This window comes from Pelmatolapia mariae, linkage group LG16_19 (assembly GCF_036321145.2).
Source record: "Pelmatolapia mariae isolate MD_Pm_ZW linkage group LG16_19, Pm_UMD_F_2, whole genome shotgun sequence".
Taxonomy (NCBI): domain Eukaryota; kingdom Metazoa; phylum Chordata; class Actinopteri; order Cichliformes; family Cichlidae; genus Pelmatolapia; species Pelmatolapia mariae.
The window spans coordinates 9,644,749-9,661,638 of NC_086241.1; the positions used below are offsets into that span (position 1 = coordinate 9,644,749).

The 16,890-nt window shown below is 42.7% G+C and overlaps 1 protein-coding gene across 1 annotated transcript in view; it reads left to right on the forward strand.

Moving 5' to 3' along the window:
• The window catches only part of gli2a (GLI family zinc finger 2a), an 87,925-nt gene that overhangs the window by 40,958 nt on the left and 30,077 nt on the right, over positions 1 to 16,890 (forward strand). The window contains exon 3 of the mRNA XM_063499370.1: positions 9,489 to 9,594. Within this exon, the coding sequence (XP_063355440.1) occupies positions 9,489 to 9,594 (106 nt within the window). The remainder of the gene's footprint in view (positions 1 to 9,488; positions 9,595 to 16,890) is intronic.

Here is a 16,890-nt window from a genome sequence, read left to right on the forward strand (position 1 = left end):
GTGGAGGTCTGTGGTTAAACTGGGCAGATTCTCAGTGTTACTATAAACAAGGAAGTGTGAAAAACATTTTTTACACACACAAAAAATCTTTAAACGGCATAAAATAAGTGGTTAATTTATCTTCCTGTTTGTTACATTTCGTCATTTATTATCATTATCATTATTATTATTGTTCCATCAAAATAATTTAGACTGAAATAGAATTGATACTTCCCATTCCAAAGGAAAGCTCCTAGTATGTAAAAGTTACAAAACTCTAGAGCCACTTCCTCATGATTGAGAGCCCTTCCTGTCTGTATCCATAAAGGTGTTTGTCAGATAAAGGAGATTCCCCTGCAGGCTCACCCCGCCGTGACTCAACTCTCAGAGTGTCACACAAGGGAAGTATCGTGTTAGCTAATTTTATCACACAATGCACGCTGCTGTCATTGCAGCTCCGGTGACAAATGACGCCTTATCTTGAGGGCTGTTGTTTGTTGTTGCTGAGTAATGTCCTAGCCACTCGCTCCCGTCTCTGGAGCTTTCATCTGCTCGCCTGTCAATTGTCACAAACCACAGTCACGTGCGCGCACACACACAAACAGCGACACAATCGAAAATGCTCAAGTAGCGCTCTGCAGAAACAACGCAAACTTTCTTTGATATGTACACAAACTCAAGTGTCATTTCCCCCATGGGAGGATTGCTTTCTATGTTCGCTTTTTCTTCTCTGATTTAAGCTTTCCACCGCTCGGCTTCATGCCCTTCACATTTGCCCGTGTATAATCTACTGAAGACAGACTTGTAGTGTAACATGGATCAACCTCCTCCTCTTTCCTTTCTAAATGGTTCGACCCCGTTGGCAGCAAGGCCCTGATGAAAGGGACATGTGTTACTCATAGGGATTCTTGTTTATTTGGCTTCCATACTTGCATTAAGGCCAAGTAAACTGGCCTTTAGGCTGAAGAACAACTGGAGAGATGCAAGCACTGTTACGCTGTTTGATCACTTTCACTATGGGGAGGAGATCTGAACCACTGATTGATATCTAACACTGATAGTGTAATGCCTTGTGTGCACTTTTAAAATCCAAAAGTGTTTGCACATGGAGAATGGTTTGCACAAAGAAATGCTTAAGGAAACAAAACACACACACTCACACATCAGATCTCTAACAGTGCCTGAGGAATGAGGAGGCACCTGCAGGCCCCCTGTCACACAAAGGCAGGTAACCAGTGGCTCATTCTGGGGATAGGGTTGGGTTTTGTTGTAGCCACATGTTAACTGGGCAAATATTCAGAAAGTAGAAGATGTCTAATATTTTAGCATTTCAATTTTCCTTGTAAGAGCTTTTTTAATTTAGAGGTTCCCAATAGGCATAAACCCCTAACCTTAGAGGGTTCACTGCTGACCTGATGATTGTTCATTTGATTCTGAGTGTTTGTGCTTCGCTGATAAGCCTATCCGGTTACACTTTTTGAGAAACACAATGAATAATCTGCTAAACCCTGTCTGCTACATTTTTATGTAAGACTGAAACAAGAGCCACATCACAAAAAGAAGACAAGAAGGGCAGCATTATCAGACTGCGGATCACCTGCGAGCCGATCCGTTTAGTTGGAGGCCCTCTGACCTCCTTCACAGCTGTTTCTTGTTAGTGCTTTAAAACCAATTCACAGAGTTTCCACGCTGAATCCTGCCCCGAAGAAAGAGGCCAGACAAGAGAGGGGTTTATAAGATCCGGCTTGTCTGTGTGTATATAAACAGCGCAGTCTTAATGTTTTATCTTATCAGGATAGCTGACCTGAGAGTGCAGGGGCTAGCACTTAAGATGCTCATCCCTGTGTTATGAACCACCAGCAGTCAGCTGTTGCTTTTGAGCTCTTCAAAATCTTTTTGTTTAAACCCTTTAGCATCCACCAGCAACTCATCTAATGTTAGGTACTGAGGGTTTAAGTTAACATCCTGCCTCTTTGGAACATCTGTGAGACTTCATTTGAAGGAAAACGCCTTATGGCTTCATGAAATTTCTCTATTTAAACATGTGACTAAAACAAAACTTAACCCTAACAAATAAGTACAGTACAGTGAATTCTTTATACTGTGTAGCTTTCTAATGCAAACATGCATTTAAGCAAAGTGGAAGGATGTTGGCTGTGTCCTGCAGTCGAGGCTGAAATGGCCCACCTGCTTTTAGAGCTGTTGTAAACTTTGCTGCTATTAATGTCTCAATGAAACTAATGGACATCAGTCGTTTATTTAATATAACTTCCACGCTGATGGATATAAACATTTTCAGCAGTACAAATTATTCTAAACATAAATTATTTTTCCTCTGAAACAATTTACCTCTGGCCTTTCTAAGCCTGTGTCTTCAGTAAGGGGAAGTGTGTATCCTTCTGGAAGACCAAAGACAGGCAATCTGATGGAGACCAGGTCTGTCCAAGAGATACTCCCCAGCCTCCTCCCGGGACCTGGGGAGCAGCTTACCCATGGGGGACACCTCACCTCGGGGTGAACCCCAGCTGGGACAGCTTTAGATTGATGTCCGCTGCATCCTTCTCCCACACATTGTATGCCATTTTGGGCACTTCCTCTGTCTTTCCCCTTCTTTCCTTTAAAGAAAAAAGCCCAGTTTGTAATTCAGGGGGGTCGGGGTGGCTGCTTTTGGGTAAAGGATGCTGTCATAGAACCGCTGAGGACGCTCTTTGTGTGAACTGGCAGCCTCTTCATCAGCTGTGTATGAGAGGTTAAAGGGCTCATGGGAGACAGACAAAGCTTTCCTGCCAGCTCTTGCCATTTGAGGTTACTTGGCTTGATTGGTGCTTGCTAACACTGTTTGGACCGGACAGAGGTCATGCATAAACCCAGTTTTTGATAAGTAGGAAAAGCAGAAAATGTGTCCGCGATACCTCATTATGTCAAGTATCACTCCATTGGATGTTAAACACATTTACAGGGGGCCTTCCGGTTTTTCCTTACATCCTCCTGACCTCCACAACGGTGACAAACCCAGTGTGTTAATTACCTGATCTGCCTCACACCTGTGCTCTAAAGTGGCCGGGCAATAAATCAGAAGTCTGTACAGGAAGCTGATTATCCCGACACCCCATCAGTCTTCAGAGAGAGGCCTGCTGTAGGCTACCTGAATGTTAGCACAGGATACACCAAATCCTGCTAAATCTCACGATTCAGGCTTAGTGGTGCATATCATATTTGTGTTTTTAGTCCATTATAAGTCTCAGTGGGTGGAGAGCCAAAAATGTAGCCAGTGTTCTTTAGAATAAGAGCTAAAAATGGAAATTTGGAAAAAGTCTGGAGGTAAAACTGACAAAATTGCTCCTGTTTCCCTCAGCACCTCTTTTACACCAAAGAGAGATATTAGCTCAGTAGCTAATGGCAACCCAGGTGAGACAAGGTCTTGGTAGAGCTCAGTCTTTAGAACAATTAGGGGAGGCGGTGCAGCACCTTGTAGACCAGGTGATGGATCATACTGGTGGTGGGTTCGTGGGGTTAAAGCTAAGACTGAGGAGTGATTGGCCGAAGCAGACGTGCTGAACTGACAGAGACTAATCACAGCAGAGAGGAGCCAGCTGGGCCTGAGAGGGATCTGTAAACACGCCGGGACAGGATCGGAGGCAGCAGAGGTCTGGGCGAGTAGATTCAGCATATGTGGGGGTGGGGGTGTCATGGCAATGAGACATAAACACAGGATCAGCAACAGACTTGTTAAGATTTTAATCACTCACTGACATGCACACAGTACATCATAAAAAAAGAATATCAATAGATGTCAGCCTATTTACAGAAATTTTAATATAAACAATTATCCAACTGTCTATTTATTATCTTGGTTTGGGTCATGGGGGCAACAGTATCAACACAGTACCTACACGTCTCTCTCCTCAGACACTTCCTCCAGTTCTTCTTCTGGTGGGATGGACACTGAGGCATTACCAAGGCAGGTGAGAGACACAATCGCCCAGTATGCTCCACGCCTCCTCCCAGTTCCACTGAAATTCCTGGGAGCCATCTAGGAATCATCCTGCTCAGATGCTGCACCACCTCAGTTGGCTCCGTTTGTAGCAGCTCTTGGCTGAGCCTCACCAGCTTTTTCTTGTGTCACTATCCTGATCAGCAAAGTTTAGGACCCAGCTCAACAGTTTTTGTCAAGTCTACCTAAGGATCCTTCAGCATCCATACAACAGTCTGTACGAATAAATTTGTTAAACCTGAGAGATTTCTGATGGATGCGCATGATTCATATGTAGAGCAGTTCTAGCTGTGCTGGTCAGTACTGCAGTTCCCCTGATTTGGTTCAGTTTCAGTTCAACAAACAGGGACCTACTATAAAAGCCTTGCTATATTTTTAGGACTTGGAGACCCAAACAGAGCTGAAAGCTGATAATGTAATTTGACCAACCTATTATTACATCCCTCCTCTTTTTTTTCTAACCAGCTTTAAGGATTACAAACAAACCATACTATTAGCAGTTTTTAAATGCTGCATATTATCTGATCCCAAGAAGCAAAACTGACTAAATTGTCCAACCAAAAAAACTTTAGTCTACAGTACAAAAGTATTAGGATCCAGCACCAAATCTAACCTGTACTGGACATTATTATGTTTGAAATATCCAATATCCTGATGTTCCATAACATAGTTACACTGATGATTCAAAACCTCTGGAAAACAATTGTGTCAGTGCTTCCAGGCTGCGAGCGTTTTGGTGTGTACACCATAACATCTACAGATTTAGCAGGAGTTCACAGGGACTAATGAATTTCCGCTCAAACCATCTTGTGTCATTACGGAGACCACTGGCCTAATCCACTTACCTTCTGCCCAGAATCCCCCTATCAATAAAAAAGGTATCATTTTACCTTCCCTGAGGGTTGTTAAAAGTAAAGAGCCACCCTGTTAAGACTTCCTTTCAAACATGGCAGTGGTTTTCGTGCTCTCCTGTAAGCCTCTAATCCTTCTGTCGCCATCACTCGCCCATGTACTGCCCTAGAGGAAGCGAAGTCTTGCAAATTAAACCTGCAGGTTTCATGTTGTGTGTGTACTGCGGGATTCCCGGATTAGGCTAAACACACACTTTTTTATTAATCTTGAGCATAGCACTTGCTGCAGTGTGTGTGTTTGAAAAGGGCAGTTCTGTTGAAGCTCCGAGCGGCACGTTTGTCTCAGTCACTTTCTGGACGTCTGCTTACGGAGACCGAACTGCAGAACAAATCAGTGTCTGTCTGTGTAATTGTGAATGTGAGTGTGTATGCAAGCACATGAGCGTTTGTGTATAGCCGTTGGCACGGTGCTGTGTAGTTAGGACTCGGGCCAACTTTTTCTAGTGGAATTTCCTGTCTGAATCGTGCACCCCCACCGCTCCTACTCCTCTGCTTTCTCCCCCCCATCTTTCTCCCCGCCTCTTTCTATCAAAGCACAACAGAAGCCTTTTTCCTGAAAATTATTCCTGGCCTGCTCTGGCCTTTCAGGGTATTATTATTATTATTATCATTGAGTACTTCCTCAAAGATATGAACCCACTCCGCTCTCCACTTCAGCGTAGTCCTGATCTGGGACTTCATAATGCAAAAGTGCTTTTCCTTCTTCCTCCCCTGAGTCATGAGACTCGAAGTAGCCTTTGTTGACATCGAACACCTGCCATTGTCTTTAGTGAGAGATCAAACCGAGGATTCAAGATGCAAACTAAAAAGAAGGGGTGGATGTGGGGCTCTTCCTGCTGCTTGGCAGGATGTTTAGCATGTCTGGAGCCTTCTTATGGGGGTCATGGGGGAGCAAAGATTTGTTCAGTTTTAAAACAAACATGTTACCAGAGTTCAGAGCAGATGTGAAGACTGAAAACGACTCCAGGTCAAAAGTCCCTGTGGCCGGGTTTGATTCATGAGATAAGACAGCCGGGTCTCACGGCATGAAATGGATGTTTTTTCACGATAGTTTGTAACTTATGTATTTCAATAGGAAGTTTGTTTAGTGTTTGTTTGTGAGGGGTTCAGTGGGACATGTAAAAACTGGCAACGACTGCATTTTAACACATATGATCTTTTAAAAACTTAATCATACAATTCTATTAATAAATCATCTATGGTGTGTGGTCACTCATGTTACTGTTATATCCTTAACAGTGGAAAACTGTTAAACAGTGAATAAGTAGATATTAGACCGATCTGATAAAAGATCATATTCAGGTGAGTAAAAATAAAAAGGGGAACACAACTTAATATTCCAAATGTCCTAACTATTTTCCAGACTCCAGTGGGACTGTGTTGCATAAGACTGTGCCAAAACAAAAGTCCCTCAGTGCTCCGTGCACGACACGCTTAACTGCATATTGAGAATGATAATGAATGCTATAATAAAAATAGTTGACTCACTATCCTACGGCTATTCCATGGTATGTACTTTTAGATATAATGTTAGATGCTGAGTTCTAAACTGTTTGCAATGACACAGCAGAAGCAAAACACTTGTGATGTCAGAGATCCACTAAATGTGTGTTTGTGCAAACACTCAGAAACCACAATGCAGTTAAAATACACAAAGGCTTCTATCTGAATAAATAAATGTGAATAAATCACATTTTAAGCAGTAAATCCATGGTACAATCTTGCTGTGTAAGTAAATCTAAAGTTGTCACTGTGATTATTTTATCCTCCATCTCTCTGGCACACTGATTGCTTTTGGGACACTGTGCTAATGCCATCCACACAGTTTAGGCTATATGAAGCCCAGGGTGGAGTAACCCCACATGCCAGCACGCCCAAAGGGGACAGACAGACGGTAAATCAAGAAGCTGAGGCGTGTGAATCGTCCCAGCCGTGTACCTGTCGGTAGTTGTCCCTGCAGCCCAGCAAACAATGCAGCTGTCTGGGTGATGGAAGGTCCTGCTCAGCCCTTATAACCCCCACATCCAGCAGCACCATCCTGGGAGGGGGTGGGGAGAGGGTTCATGCAGCCTCTGGAGCTTCTGCTTGGTGCTGGTTCTTTTAGTGTTTGTGCATGTATTTTCTCTAATGTCCTGGGCATTTGTCCTTACAGAAGAAACACCAAGACTTCTTCCTGTAGAATGTGATACATTATCCAAAAAGACTTAATCACTGTACATTAGCTTTGCAGAATCGCACAAAATATAATAAGTAAAGAAAAAGTAAGCTTCATCATCCTCTTCACCAGAGATGTGCCAGGAAGCACAAGCAGGGGGCACCCCTCACACAAATCACCAACTTCTGGCTCCACTTGTGAAACAAAGCTCAAACTTCTTTTCCCCAGCTCTACGTTTCTCTGGCGCATTTACTGGGTGCCTGTTTTGGCTTGGTCACCAGAAGCTGACTTGGATTTGGCTGACTGTCTTGCTCAAAAATAAATAAATAAATAAAATGAGGGCAGGTCAGTGGCTGAGAACCAGCAACATAGCAATGGAAACAACAAGCCCTTGGCCTTTACAGTTCAAGGAGGAGAAGAGGCACCAGACAGATTTTTACAACTCAATTTGTCTTCTAGATCAGGTCTCACTGTACCGGGCACATTCAGCGATTAATAAAACCTACAGGGGTTTTTTTCACTGCTCTCTGAACTAATAATTTTTATTATTTTTTTTAGAATTTGCTAATTTTTTACAAATGAAAATCTTGTAGCACAGTATAGAACATGTGTATATGTGTGGCTGCTTTATTTTGACTACATTATTACAATGGCATAGACATCAGGACATTAAAATGTCAGTTAGAACCAGAGGGTAAAGTCTCGTTAGCTTTACTGACTGCCACCATGTTGGTTTCTCTGAGCCGGACTAACTATATTTGGATGACAGATGAGATGAGTTCTGTGTTATCAACTGCTAGCTAGCCTGGATATTAAGCCATATCCATAGACCGTATGGGAGCATTACATAGATACATATACATGCTAATTGGTGCAAAGTAAGAGCCAAATAAAATCCAAGAATTTAATTCACCAAAAATTGAGCATTTTTTTAAAACAATTTCTGAGCCGTAAAATTAGAGATATGGGTGTGCGGCACTGCAGTTAAAAAGCTATTTAAATTGTTTTGTACAATTCTTATCTTAATCTCATGGTTTCGACAGCGTCATTAGGGCAATGCCTCAGTAAAACCGGTCCTGTCTAAAGTCTGTTTTCAAAGGGTAAAATAATCGCTGATCGTTAATGCATGGTCTTAAAAAAATTCCACTCCTGTCAAATGTTATACAGTTCAGAGCTGCCTTCAGGGAACCTGTCCTCCACCGGTCATGTGTGAGCCAATCCAAATTAACCAAGAACAAGATGGTGCAACATCACAATGATTGCCTCAGTCACACTAACAAAAGGCTCTATTAGGGTTAATGTCTGTCTTTGTAACTGCCGTCACCTAAAAACAACATCTAGTATTTAGCCATAGCCTGCAGGCACAGAGTCCTGTTACACACCTTGTTTTCACAGTACTGGCTAAAGTGAATTAGCACACCTGAGGCACATCTCATAGAGAAAGGTGTTGTTAACAATGCAAACACTGAATGAAATGATATTATATTTATACACTATACACACAACTGTTGCTCTTTTTCTTAAAAAAAAACAAAACAAAACCCATAAATACTAATTATTCCCAGCTGCTGTCACAGCAAGTTTTAAAAAAACATTTTTCACTAACAGGTGAAACTGCAGAACTTCTGTCCGATGACAGAAATAAAAAGTTTAGTAAGTTTAAGAAGTGAAACAAAGTGAGGAAGACGTTCTCGCACTGGTTAAATTTGGGCTGAACATGTGTGAATATTGCTTTGCATCCCATTGGTGCTACACCAGTTTCCCCCTGACACTTGATGCCAGTGTTTTTCTTAGGCTGAGATAATGATCTGCTTTGACCTTTAACCCTTCTGGTCTTGGGCTTACTCGTCCTTGTGAGGACAGAACTCCTTTTTTTTTTCCCTGGGATCAGCCCAGTGGAGCTGCACAGCTCTTTGTCTTTTTCCTCTTATAGTGAACAAACAACTGGATTTGCCAGTCAGATTCACGAAAAGTCCCGCTGAGATACGGCATATTTTTCTCCATCAAAGATCTGAGATGTAAACATTTTAAAGTGGAGAGAATTAGCCAGCCTTTATGTGTGATTAGACCTCTCCTCCTCCTTAAATCATGACGGTAAAGTTTCCTATGATCTGCTGCTCTAATGACAGTAATTAATGAAAAACGGCTGTTCTAATGAGACTTCCCTTGAGCCATCAGAGCATTTATGGCAGGAAATGGCAGATTCGTGCATTTTTTGTCTGACACATAAAGCAGCATTCATTGTTGTGTAAAACTTGCTTTGGTCTTATTGGGCGGAGAGGGAGCAGTTAATGAAGGTTCTTCAGGCACATACGGGTCGGTTTTAATTACTGCTGCATTATGGGAACTGTAAAATGGAGCGGGCACTAATCAGTAACTGTATTCCAGCTTTTCGGCGAGCGTTAAGAAATGCTGTTCTCTAACTCTTCTCTGTCTTTTGTGTTTACAGGAGCGCACCACCTTTTCCCCACTTTTCACACACCTATCCCGATTGACATGCGGCACCACGAGGGGCGGTACCATTATGAGCCACACCCACTCCATTCAATGCACGGGTAGGTATCTATTGATGCTTCCTGCTCCTTTTCACCCATGGGTGCAGTGTTATATTAATGGGAAAGAGGATTTGTATTTAGGAAATGAAACACTGTTGAACCATGTGTGCGAAATAAATAAATAAATAAATGTCCTCTGAAACACTTTATTTCCAGCCAACTATGGGGGTTGGGAGAAATTTAATGTTTAATTCAATGTCTAATATCCAACACATTCTGTGTGGCATTAGTAGCGGAGTCTTAGTAAGTGAATATCAGCTAAACAGGTAAAATGGGGTAAAGTCATAGCATTTTTCTGGTTCTTAATGGTTCACAGTTATAGCTTATGTCCCTGGGCTTGTCATAAAGTTTGGGAATCATGCTGTGCAACAAACCCAAATTAAAAGGACTTGAATTATTTTTATATTCTTTAAAAAAAGAGAAAAATACAAGACATACATACCATTAAGGAGGGCTGAAAATAAGCAGAGAACAAAAAGAAACAAACACAACCGCTTGCTCATAACGAGGCTCGTTATCTTAGATCACATGAATCATCAAGTTGTAATAACTCTTTACACAGTGCAACTACATTAGCTCAGTAAGTCATCACCTGTGGATTTGAGTTCAACATGGAAGACTCACATTTCTAGCAGCGTAAAAGCGGCTACCAGTCTAAACAAACGACTAGTGTGATTTAGTTGGAGGACTTGGTGAAATGTAAAGTTGTCTCGGTGTGACATGTCAGTTGGTTTATCTCACCACCACTCCATCCAGCACTCTAGCTGTGGCAATAAAAAATATACCGTAGGTATCTTGGTGTTATGTATGCGTAACACATGGGACATCACGAGCACTTTGAAAGTAAAGCCAGCTGCCACTGCAGACACGGTCAAGAGCATCACCCCATCAAAGAATCTAATCCAGTCTACTAGATGGCTTTCAAAATTGTGAATGTGTCATTCTGTATCTGCCCTCATGGACCATGGTTTAGGACTTAGGAAGCTTTCTGGTGCTGGCATCACATAAATGTGAGCTGTACCAAGAAAGTGGTCCAAACATTGAAAGAAAGTGTTTCTGCAACACAGCAACATCAATTTTGTATCCTTTAAATGAAAATAAGAGCACTGACTGATTGAATGGTTTGTTATAACAGGGTGGAAGTCCAGTTTTTTTTCCTCACTTTTACCACATGTATTCTAACCTGACCTAAAAACAAAGATTCATTTATTTTGTGACTTATGAATGTAGCATACCATAAAACTCTGGCCTGCTTAACATTACCACGCCTTCATATCCTTATCTAAAATATTCCAACCCTAGAAGGGAACCCAGGAATAAGATCAATAGAGGTTTTGTGGGAATTGTGCTGTTACATTTAAATTCAGCCAGATCAGGTGATACACGGTGCAGGCAGAGCTATTCATCACCAGCAAAGCGAGAGAAAGGAGGGGGGCAAGAGTGTGGCTCTGCACCCGGTTTGTTGTGATTAATGTGATGTGACTCTGACAGACTGCTCCCACTAATTCATCAAGGCCTTGATCTAGCTGTCTTTGCCCCGGCCCGCACCAAATTCACCTAATTACCACGTGTCGTACTGGAGAAATGGAGCAGGCCGTTGGCGCAGGGCACCTGCTGGCGGAACTTCGTCGGTCACGATGGTTCCCGAGTGTCAACGTCAATGTTGCACATCCTTTTTGATGGATCCTTCATTACTGTTTGCATATAACATAATGAGGTCTGAAGGCCTTTCTATAAAAGCTGCCATCATGTAGTTCCTGCAGTACTTCTTCCATCCTGTGATTCTGTAGGTATCGCAGGGCTGAACACGTTACACCGCCTGCTCCTTGCTGCAGTCACTTAGGATATTTGTGCAAGCTGGTATTGTGACCTATACTGGCTATATTGGAATCACACAAGTGATCCTTTGCTCGAATCTCCGCAGAACAAAAGACTGTTATAAAACAGTATCTAGGCCAAGTATGAATCAACTTTCTATGAATTACCCTTTCAATGTCATGTGCATTTTTCAGCAAATTTCTAAAGGCTTGGTCCAAAAATTTAAAAGTAGCAACCGTCACACTGTGGTCTCCGTGCCATATCCGAGCTGGCTCTGAAACACATTAGGAAGAGCTTCTGGTGGGCGGACAGTAGAACTTGGACTTTGATACAGTACTTGTGTGCTGTTTGCTGCATATGTGCATCTTCTGTGCAAACCCACAAGCCAGGAGAGCCAGCCACCGTGCCAGTACGTTTGACCGAGTAATTAGCATCTGAAATCCAGCCTTCCGTTCCCAGAACCTCAATGACAACGCCGTGGATGAGAAAAACAGATCCCCCGCTCATGCCACAGCCTGTATTTATGCTTTTTGGGAAGCAGTTGGGGGCAAATTGCAGCACTGAAAAGTTGAAATATGCCCAAGGTTTTTGTGTGGCAGAGCTGTGGCCTACACCGCCCCTGTACACAAACAGATGTGGTGCTGCTCACCAGGCAATCAGCCTGCTGACGGCCCGCAGCCCCGCAGCTCGGAATGTGTTGATTAAATACAGTTTACGCATGAGCCATTTGGGCTGCTGTTGTTTTTTTCCCCTTCATTGTTTTGGTTTGGTTAACATGGAGCGAGGCGGGGTAGGGTGGACTTTGGATTTTCGACTCCAACGATTGGTTTTCGGTGGTTTTGACAGACATGTTGGTATCTTGTGTTGTTTCTTGTTGGCTCCAGGACCTACTCATTGTCACGGCTCATGTTTGAATTCGGAGGCTCCCCTGAGTTGCAGCCAGGAATGTGCGGCTGAAAAGACAAGAGAGCCATCAATCAAAAGAGCGGGATGCTGCGAATCAATAGGCTGAAATTTGCACGGTTTATCGCATGGTTTCAGTGTAATTTTCTTAGACTTGGAAAAGACTAAATGGTATGTGACAGTAGCGGAGTCGAATAATGGATAATTACCCACTGTAAAATCCCATCTCGTTTTAGTTTATTATCCAATCGTCTGACATAGTTCCACAATGCCCCTCCTTTGTGTGCACAGTGCATGCTTCTCAGGGAGTGCAGTATCACATCAGCTCCAAATCCTCAGCATCCTGATCAGGGCCCCAAAAACATCCAAGGCAGGATCTCACCACATCCCCTGTGGGGCAGCGTGGTGATTTATCTTGATCGCCTTGGCTGCCCAGAAGTACAGAAGGGAGTGTGGTGCATCATAATTCATCCCACCCTGAGCCAGTAGGGAAAATGCCAGAGAGGCAAACACTAACTTGTTGGGCAGCTAAAAGGGCAGGGAGTCAGAAGGGGAGCTTACTCTATGTGACCTCCCCGGGAACACAGAAATGGGCAGCATCTTTTGGTAAAGAAAACTGATCATTTTCAGAATCTTTATTTGCACAGACAGTCCAGATTGAGACATTTATTCTTGTTAGAGATTTATCAGATTGGTTGAATGGCTCTTTTTGAGTTCTGGGTCCTCTTAATTAAACAGGGTTTCCCTCAAATCCTTTAACAGGCAGCACAAGTATATTTCTGTTTAGTTTAATCTTTTCACTTTTTACCTCCGCACACGTGACCAATCAGCACCTGTTTGGTTATTGGTTTGTGAAAGTCTGACATAATAAATTCATCTGACCCCACAGTCTTAATAAAAACTATAAATTTTGCACATTTGTGTTTAAAGGCTGAAATTGAAGGGAGACCAAAGCAAAAAGAGCATGTTTGCCTTTATTACAGAACTGCTTAACTTATTGTTTCTGTATGATATTGGACTGGAACTGTTCTGGCCCGTAAAAACGATCCACTTTTCTTTACCTCACAACTAATCATAGTGAAATCTGCCACCACCAGCGCTGTAATGTACATGCTCTGTGGTATGCACTTACTCATATGCTCAACAAGCCGTACCTTGTCCAAATCACTTTTTCTCACAGCAGCGTTTTAACAATGGAACAACAGAGAGCATGTAATCACACAGTACAGAACACAGAGACAAATAGCAATTACCTGCTTGAAAGCATGTCATCTACCGGCTCACACTGGCTTCCTATCCCTCTCTCTGTCTCTTTTTCTCCTCAAGTATCATCATCACCAGGACAAATGACAAGACATCTGTATTAGGTCTGTTTTCCATTTCTTAGTCTATTTCCACTGGGTAGCCACCCATAGTGTTCAGGTATGATGGAAATCTCTTTAAGTGGCAGCTCCTGATTAAGACGCAGGGCTCCTCCAGAGCTCAGAGCTCCTCGGGGAGCTTGCTATTAAGCCTCTGTGATTGGAGCCTCGGGAAAACACACAGACTTCAAGTAACATCTTGTCAGAAAAAGGGTGGACCGACAAGGCTTCAATAATGGTACCTGCCAAGCAGGACTATTATTTGCAACCACCTGACAGGCAGGGGCAGTAAATTTCACCTTATTATCATGGCCTCATACACACTCCTTGGCTGTTTGAGTGATTTACTGCAGCTCGAGTATTGTGTGTCAGCACGCGGGTTTGCAGTCAGCCAAGAAACAAATAACTTTGCTGATGGATAAAGGTTTAAAGTAAAATGTGGGAAAATAGGTGAGCATAAAGAGTTTGGCATTTTTATTATAACCGGAATTAAATACATTTATTTTCAAATCAAGCTTGAACTGGATAAGTGGAAGAGGATGGGTTGAAGTTCACACTTGAAACTCTGATTTTGCACTCAGTGAACAACAGTGAAAACACACTGTGGTTACAATTAAAGGCAGCTCATTTGACCTTATGTCTATAAACATAAAGACACACCTACAAATGACTGTGCAGCATCAGTGGCTGAGATATTTAGTACTAAAAAGCTTTGTGCTTTAACTTTCTTCGTGTTCTGATCATGTTTGCATTCTTTGGTTGCAGGTAAGTAGGTAGGTAAAGGGAGCAAAACAAGGGCTTGAAACCATCAGCTATCATCATTATGTAGTTTTTAATTTAATGCATTTCTATCCATAAACAAAAACTGTCAGATATCTGCAGATTTTGGCTTGGATATCTGCCCTCTGTTGCAGGTAGAATATAAACTATTATATTTTAAGATTTCATGAGACCTAAATGAAATTGACTGTGTTTCATTATGGACTCAGTTTCGATCCAGGATGGAGGTACAGATGCAACATGCTCAGCAGAGTCCTGTGGCAGGTATTTCTACTGTTCTGTCCATTCAGGACACATTGGATTGCCTTTTTATTTAGCTAAAGGCTGGGATTCCCAGTTACTATGATGGGCTTTGAGTCCGCTCTAAGCCAGCACCAGTGCCAGCTTACCCAGGTAGTCCTTCAGTGAAGCACCCAAGCACTAATCTGAGGAGGCAGTGCCAGCCTCTCTGTATGCTGTTTACAGGCAGATCGGGCAAAGCGTGTTTTTGTGTATGGAGCGTCTGTTTCTTCTCACTTCTCCCCTCCCGTCCAGAACAGAGGGCTCTTTATGGTTGTTTGTAGGGGACGGCAGAAAGTTGGCCCTCATACAAGGCCGGCAGTCTGCAGGCGCTTACTGGAAATGGAGCGAGGGCCTGGGCAGGGCTGGGCCCGGGTGCAGGTTGGCGGCCGCACAGCTACACTGAAAGAGAGACTGAGCAGGGAAATTCTGAAGGGAGGATGGGGTGAGGGGGACGTCTCAGCCTTACCAGGTCCCTGACCCACCTTTCATAGCCACAGAAAGGAGTTTCAACTGGGAGCAGTCACACTCATTTCATCAAATCCTGCCTGATTTTTGATTTTTCCTCATTAACTTTGATTTATCCCATAAACTTCTGATAAATTAGGTTATACCTCTATAAAAGATTAACCATTCCTAACACACACACACACACACACACGATGTGTACCCAGCCTGCAGTCAATGCTGCCAAAAGTCAAAACCACACATATAAACACTCATTTGTTCACACAACAGCCATGGAGATGCTGAAGTGTCAGAGTTTGCTTGGCGTCACTCGTAAAAAGAGCATTTCTGTTATTTTTATTACTTCGTATTGTTCTAGTGAGTGCTGCTGACAGATGCATTTAACTGAAAATGAGAAGATTATGTGAACGAGAGAGCTAACTCGAGGCATTTAGTGTGTAATGTTTGACAGATTTGAACAAGGCCAGCATAAAATCACTTCAATCACACACTTGAACATGTAAAGTAAGGCCTAATATGGGAACAAAATGACCAAATGGGAACATTTCAACATTCAGTTTGAACCTCTTAACATCCAACAGGTCATTGGCAACTCATCTGGGGTTAGTGTTCAGTTACACGCCACTCCTTTTTATACACTTGCTTAATCGGACCACCCAAATGGAAAATCTTATATAACATTGTATAGTTTATAGCCAACAAAATTTGCTTATTTAGCATGTGGCTAAAACAACAGCAACAAAAAAAGCCCAACTCTAACCACAGATAGGTTGCTGAAGACCTGCGGGATGTTAGAAGGTTAAAAGCAGCCTTACAGTGGCCAAAACTTTAATCATTTCTTGCTCCGACTCATTGTGCAAGGCCCTGCTCAAACTCGCTGACAGTTTTAGTGAGTCATTAGTCTGGTCATTTCTAAGAAAGGGAGGACCCCGCTGTCTTCAGGGCTGTCTTACAGTTATTACCCACATCTTTCTCCCAGTGCCTGTTTCTGTCCTGACTGTAGTATGAATGACTGATGACCTATGGCTGTGATGCTCCCACGTGATCACAGAGAATGAAACTTTTCGCATGTCTTCTTGGGCGTTCAAGAAAACAAGTGGATACAGGGTCTCACTTTGATTTCTGCAACATACTGATGGACAATTTACTAGTTAGTAATATAACCACCCTCTTTTATTTAGCATTTTAGTAATCATTGCTTAGGCTTAAGTGTGTTTCTGAGGGTTGGATCTGTGCCAGGTTTTCGTACCACACACTCAGGGAAAAACAAGCCACTTATCATGCCTAAAGCAAACTTGGCCGACATAAATACTAGTGCCCCTTCAAAGGGCTATGTCGTACTGCCAGCGGCTATCAGACAGTTTTATCTAGCTCAGGATTACAACACCTACTTGTCTGCGTTCTTGCTAGCACAGCTGCCAATTACCTGCCACAGGTAACAAATTTACTGTATAGGCCAATTTGACCGGCAGGCTGACGGAGAACTTCAGACAAACTTCGAGCCGAATGTGGCTACAGGGAACCACTTAAGGTTTTAAGCATCTGCTTGTGTCCTCTTATCACACTCCTTGTAATACTTGATTTGAGACACCCAGCAGTTTTGCCCACCCGAACAGATACAACACACTTCATCATAGCCTTGCAGTTGAAGTCCTTGGTCTCAACTTGTCTGTAGCTTTAGGGCTTA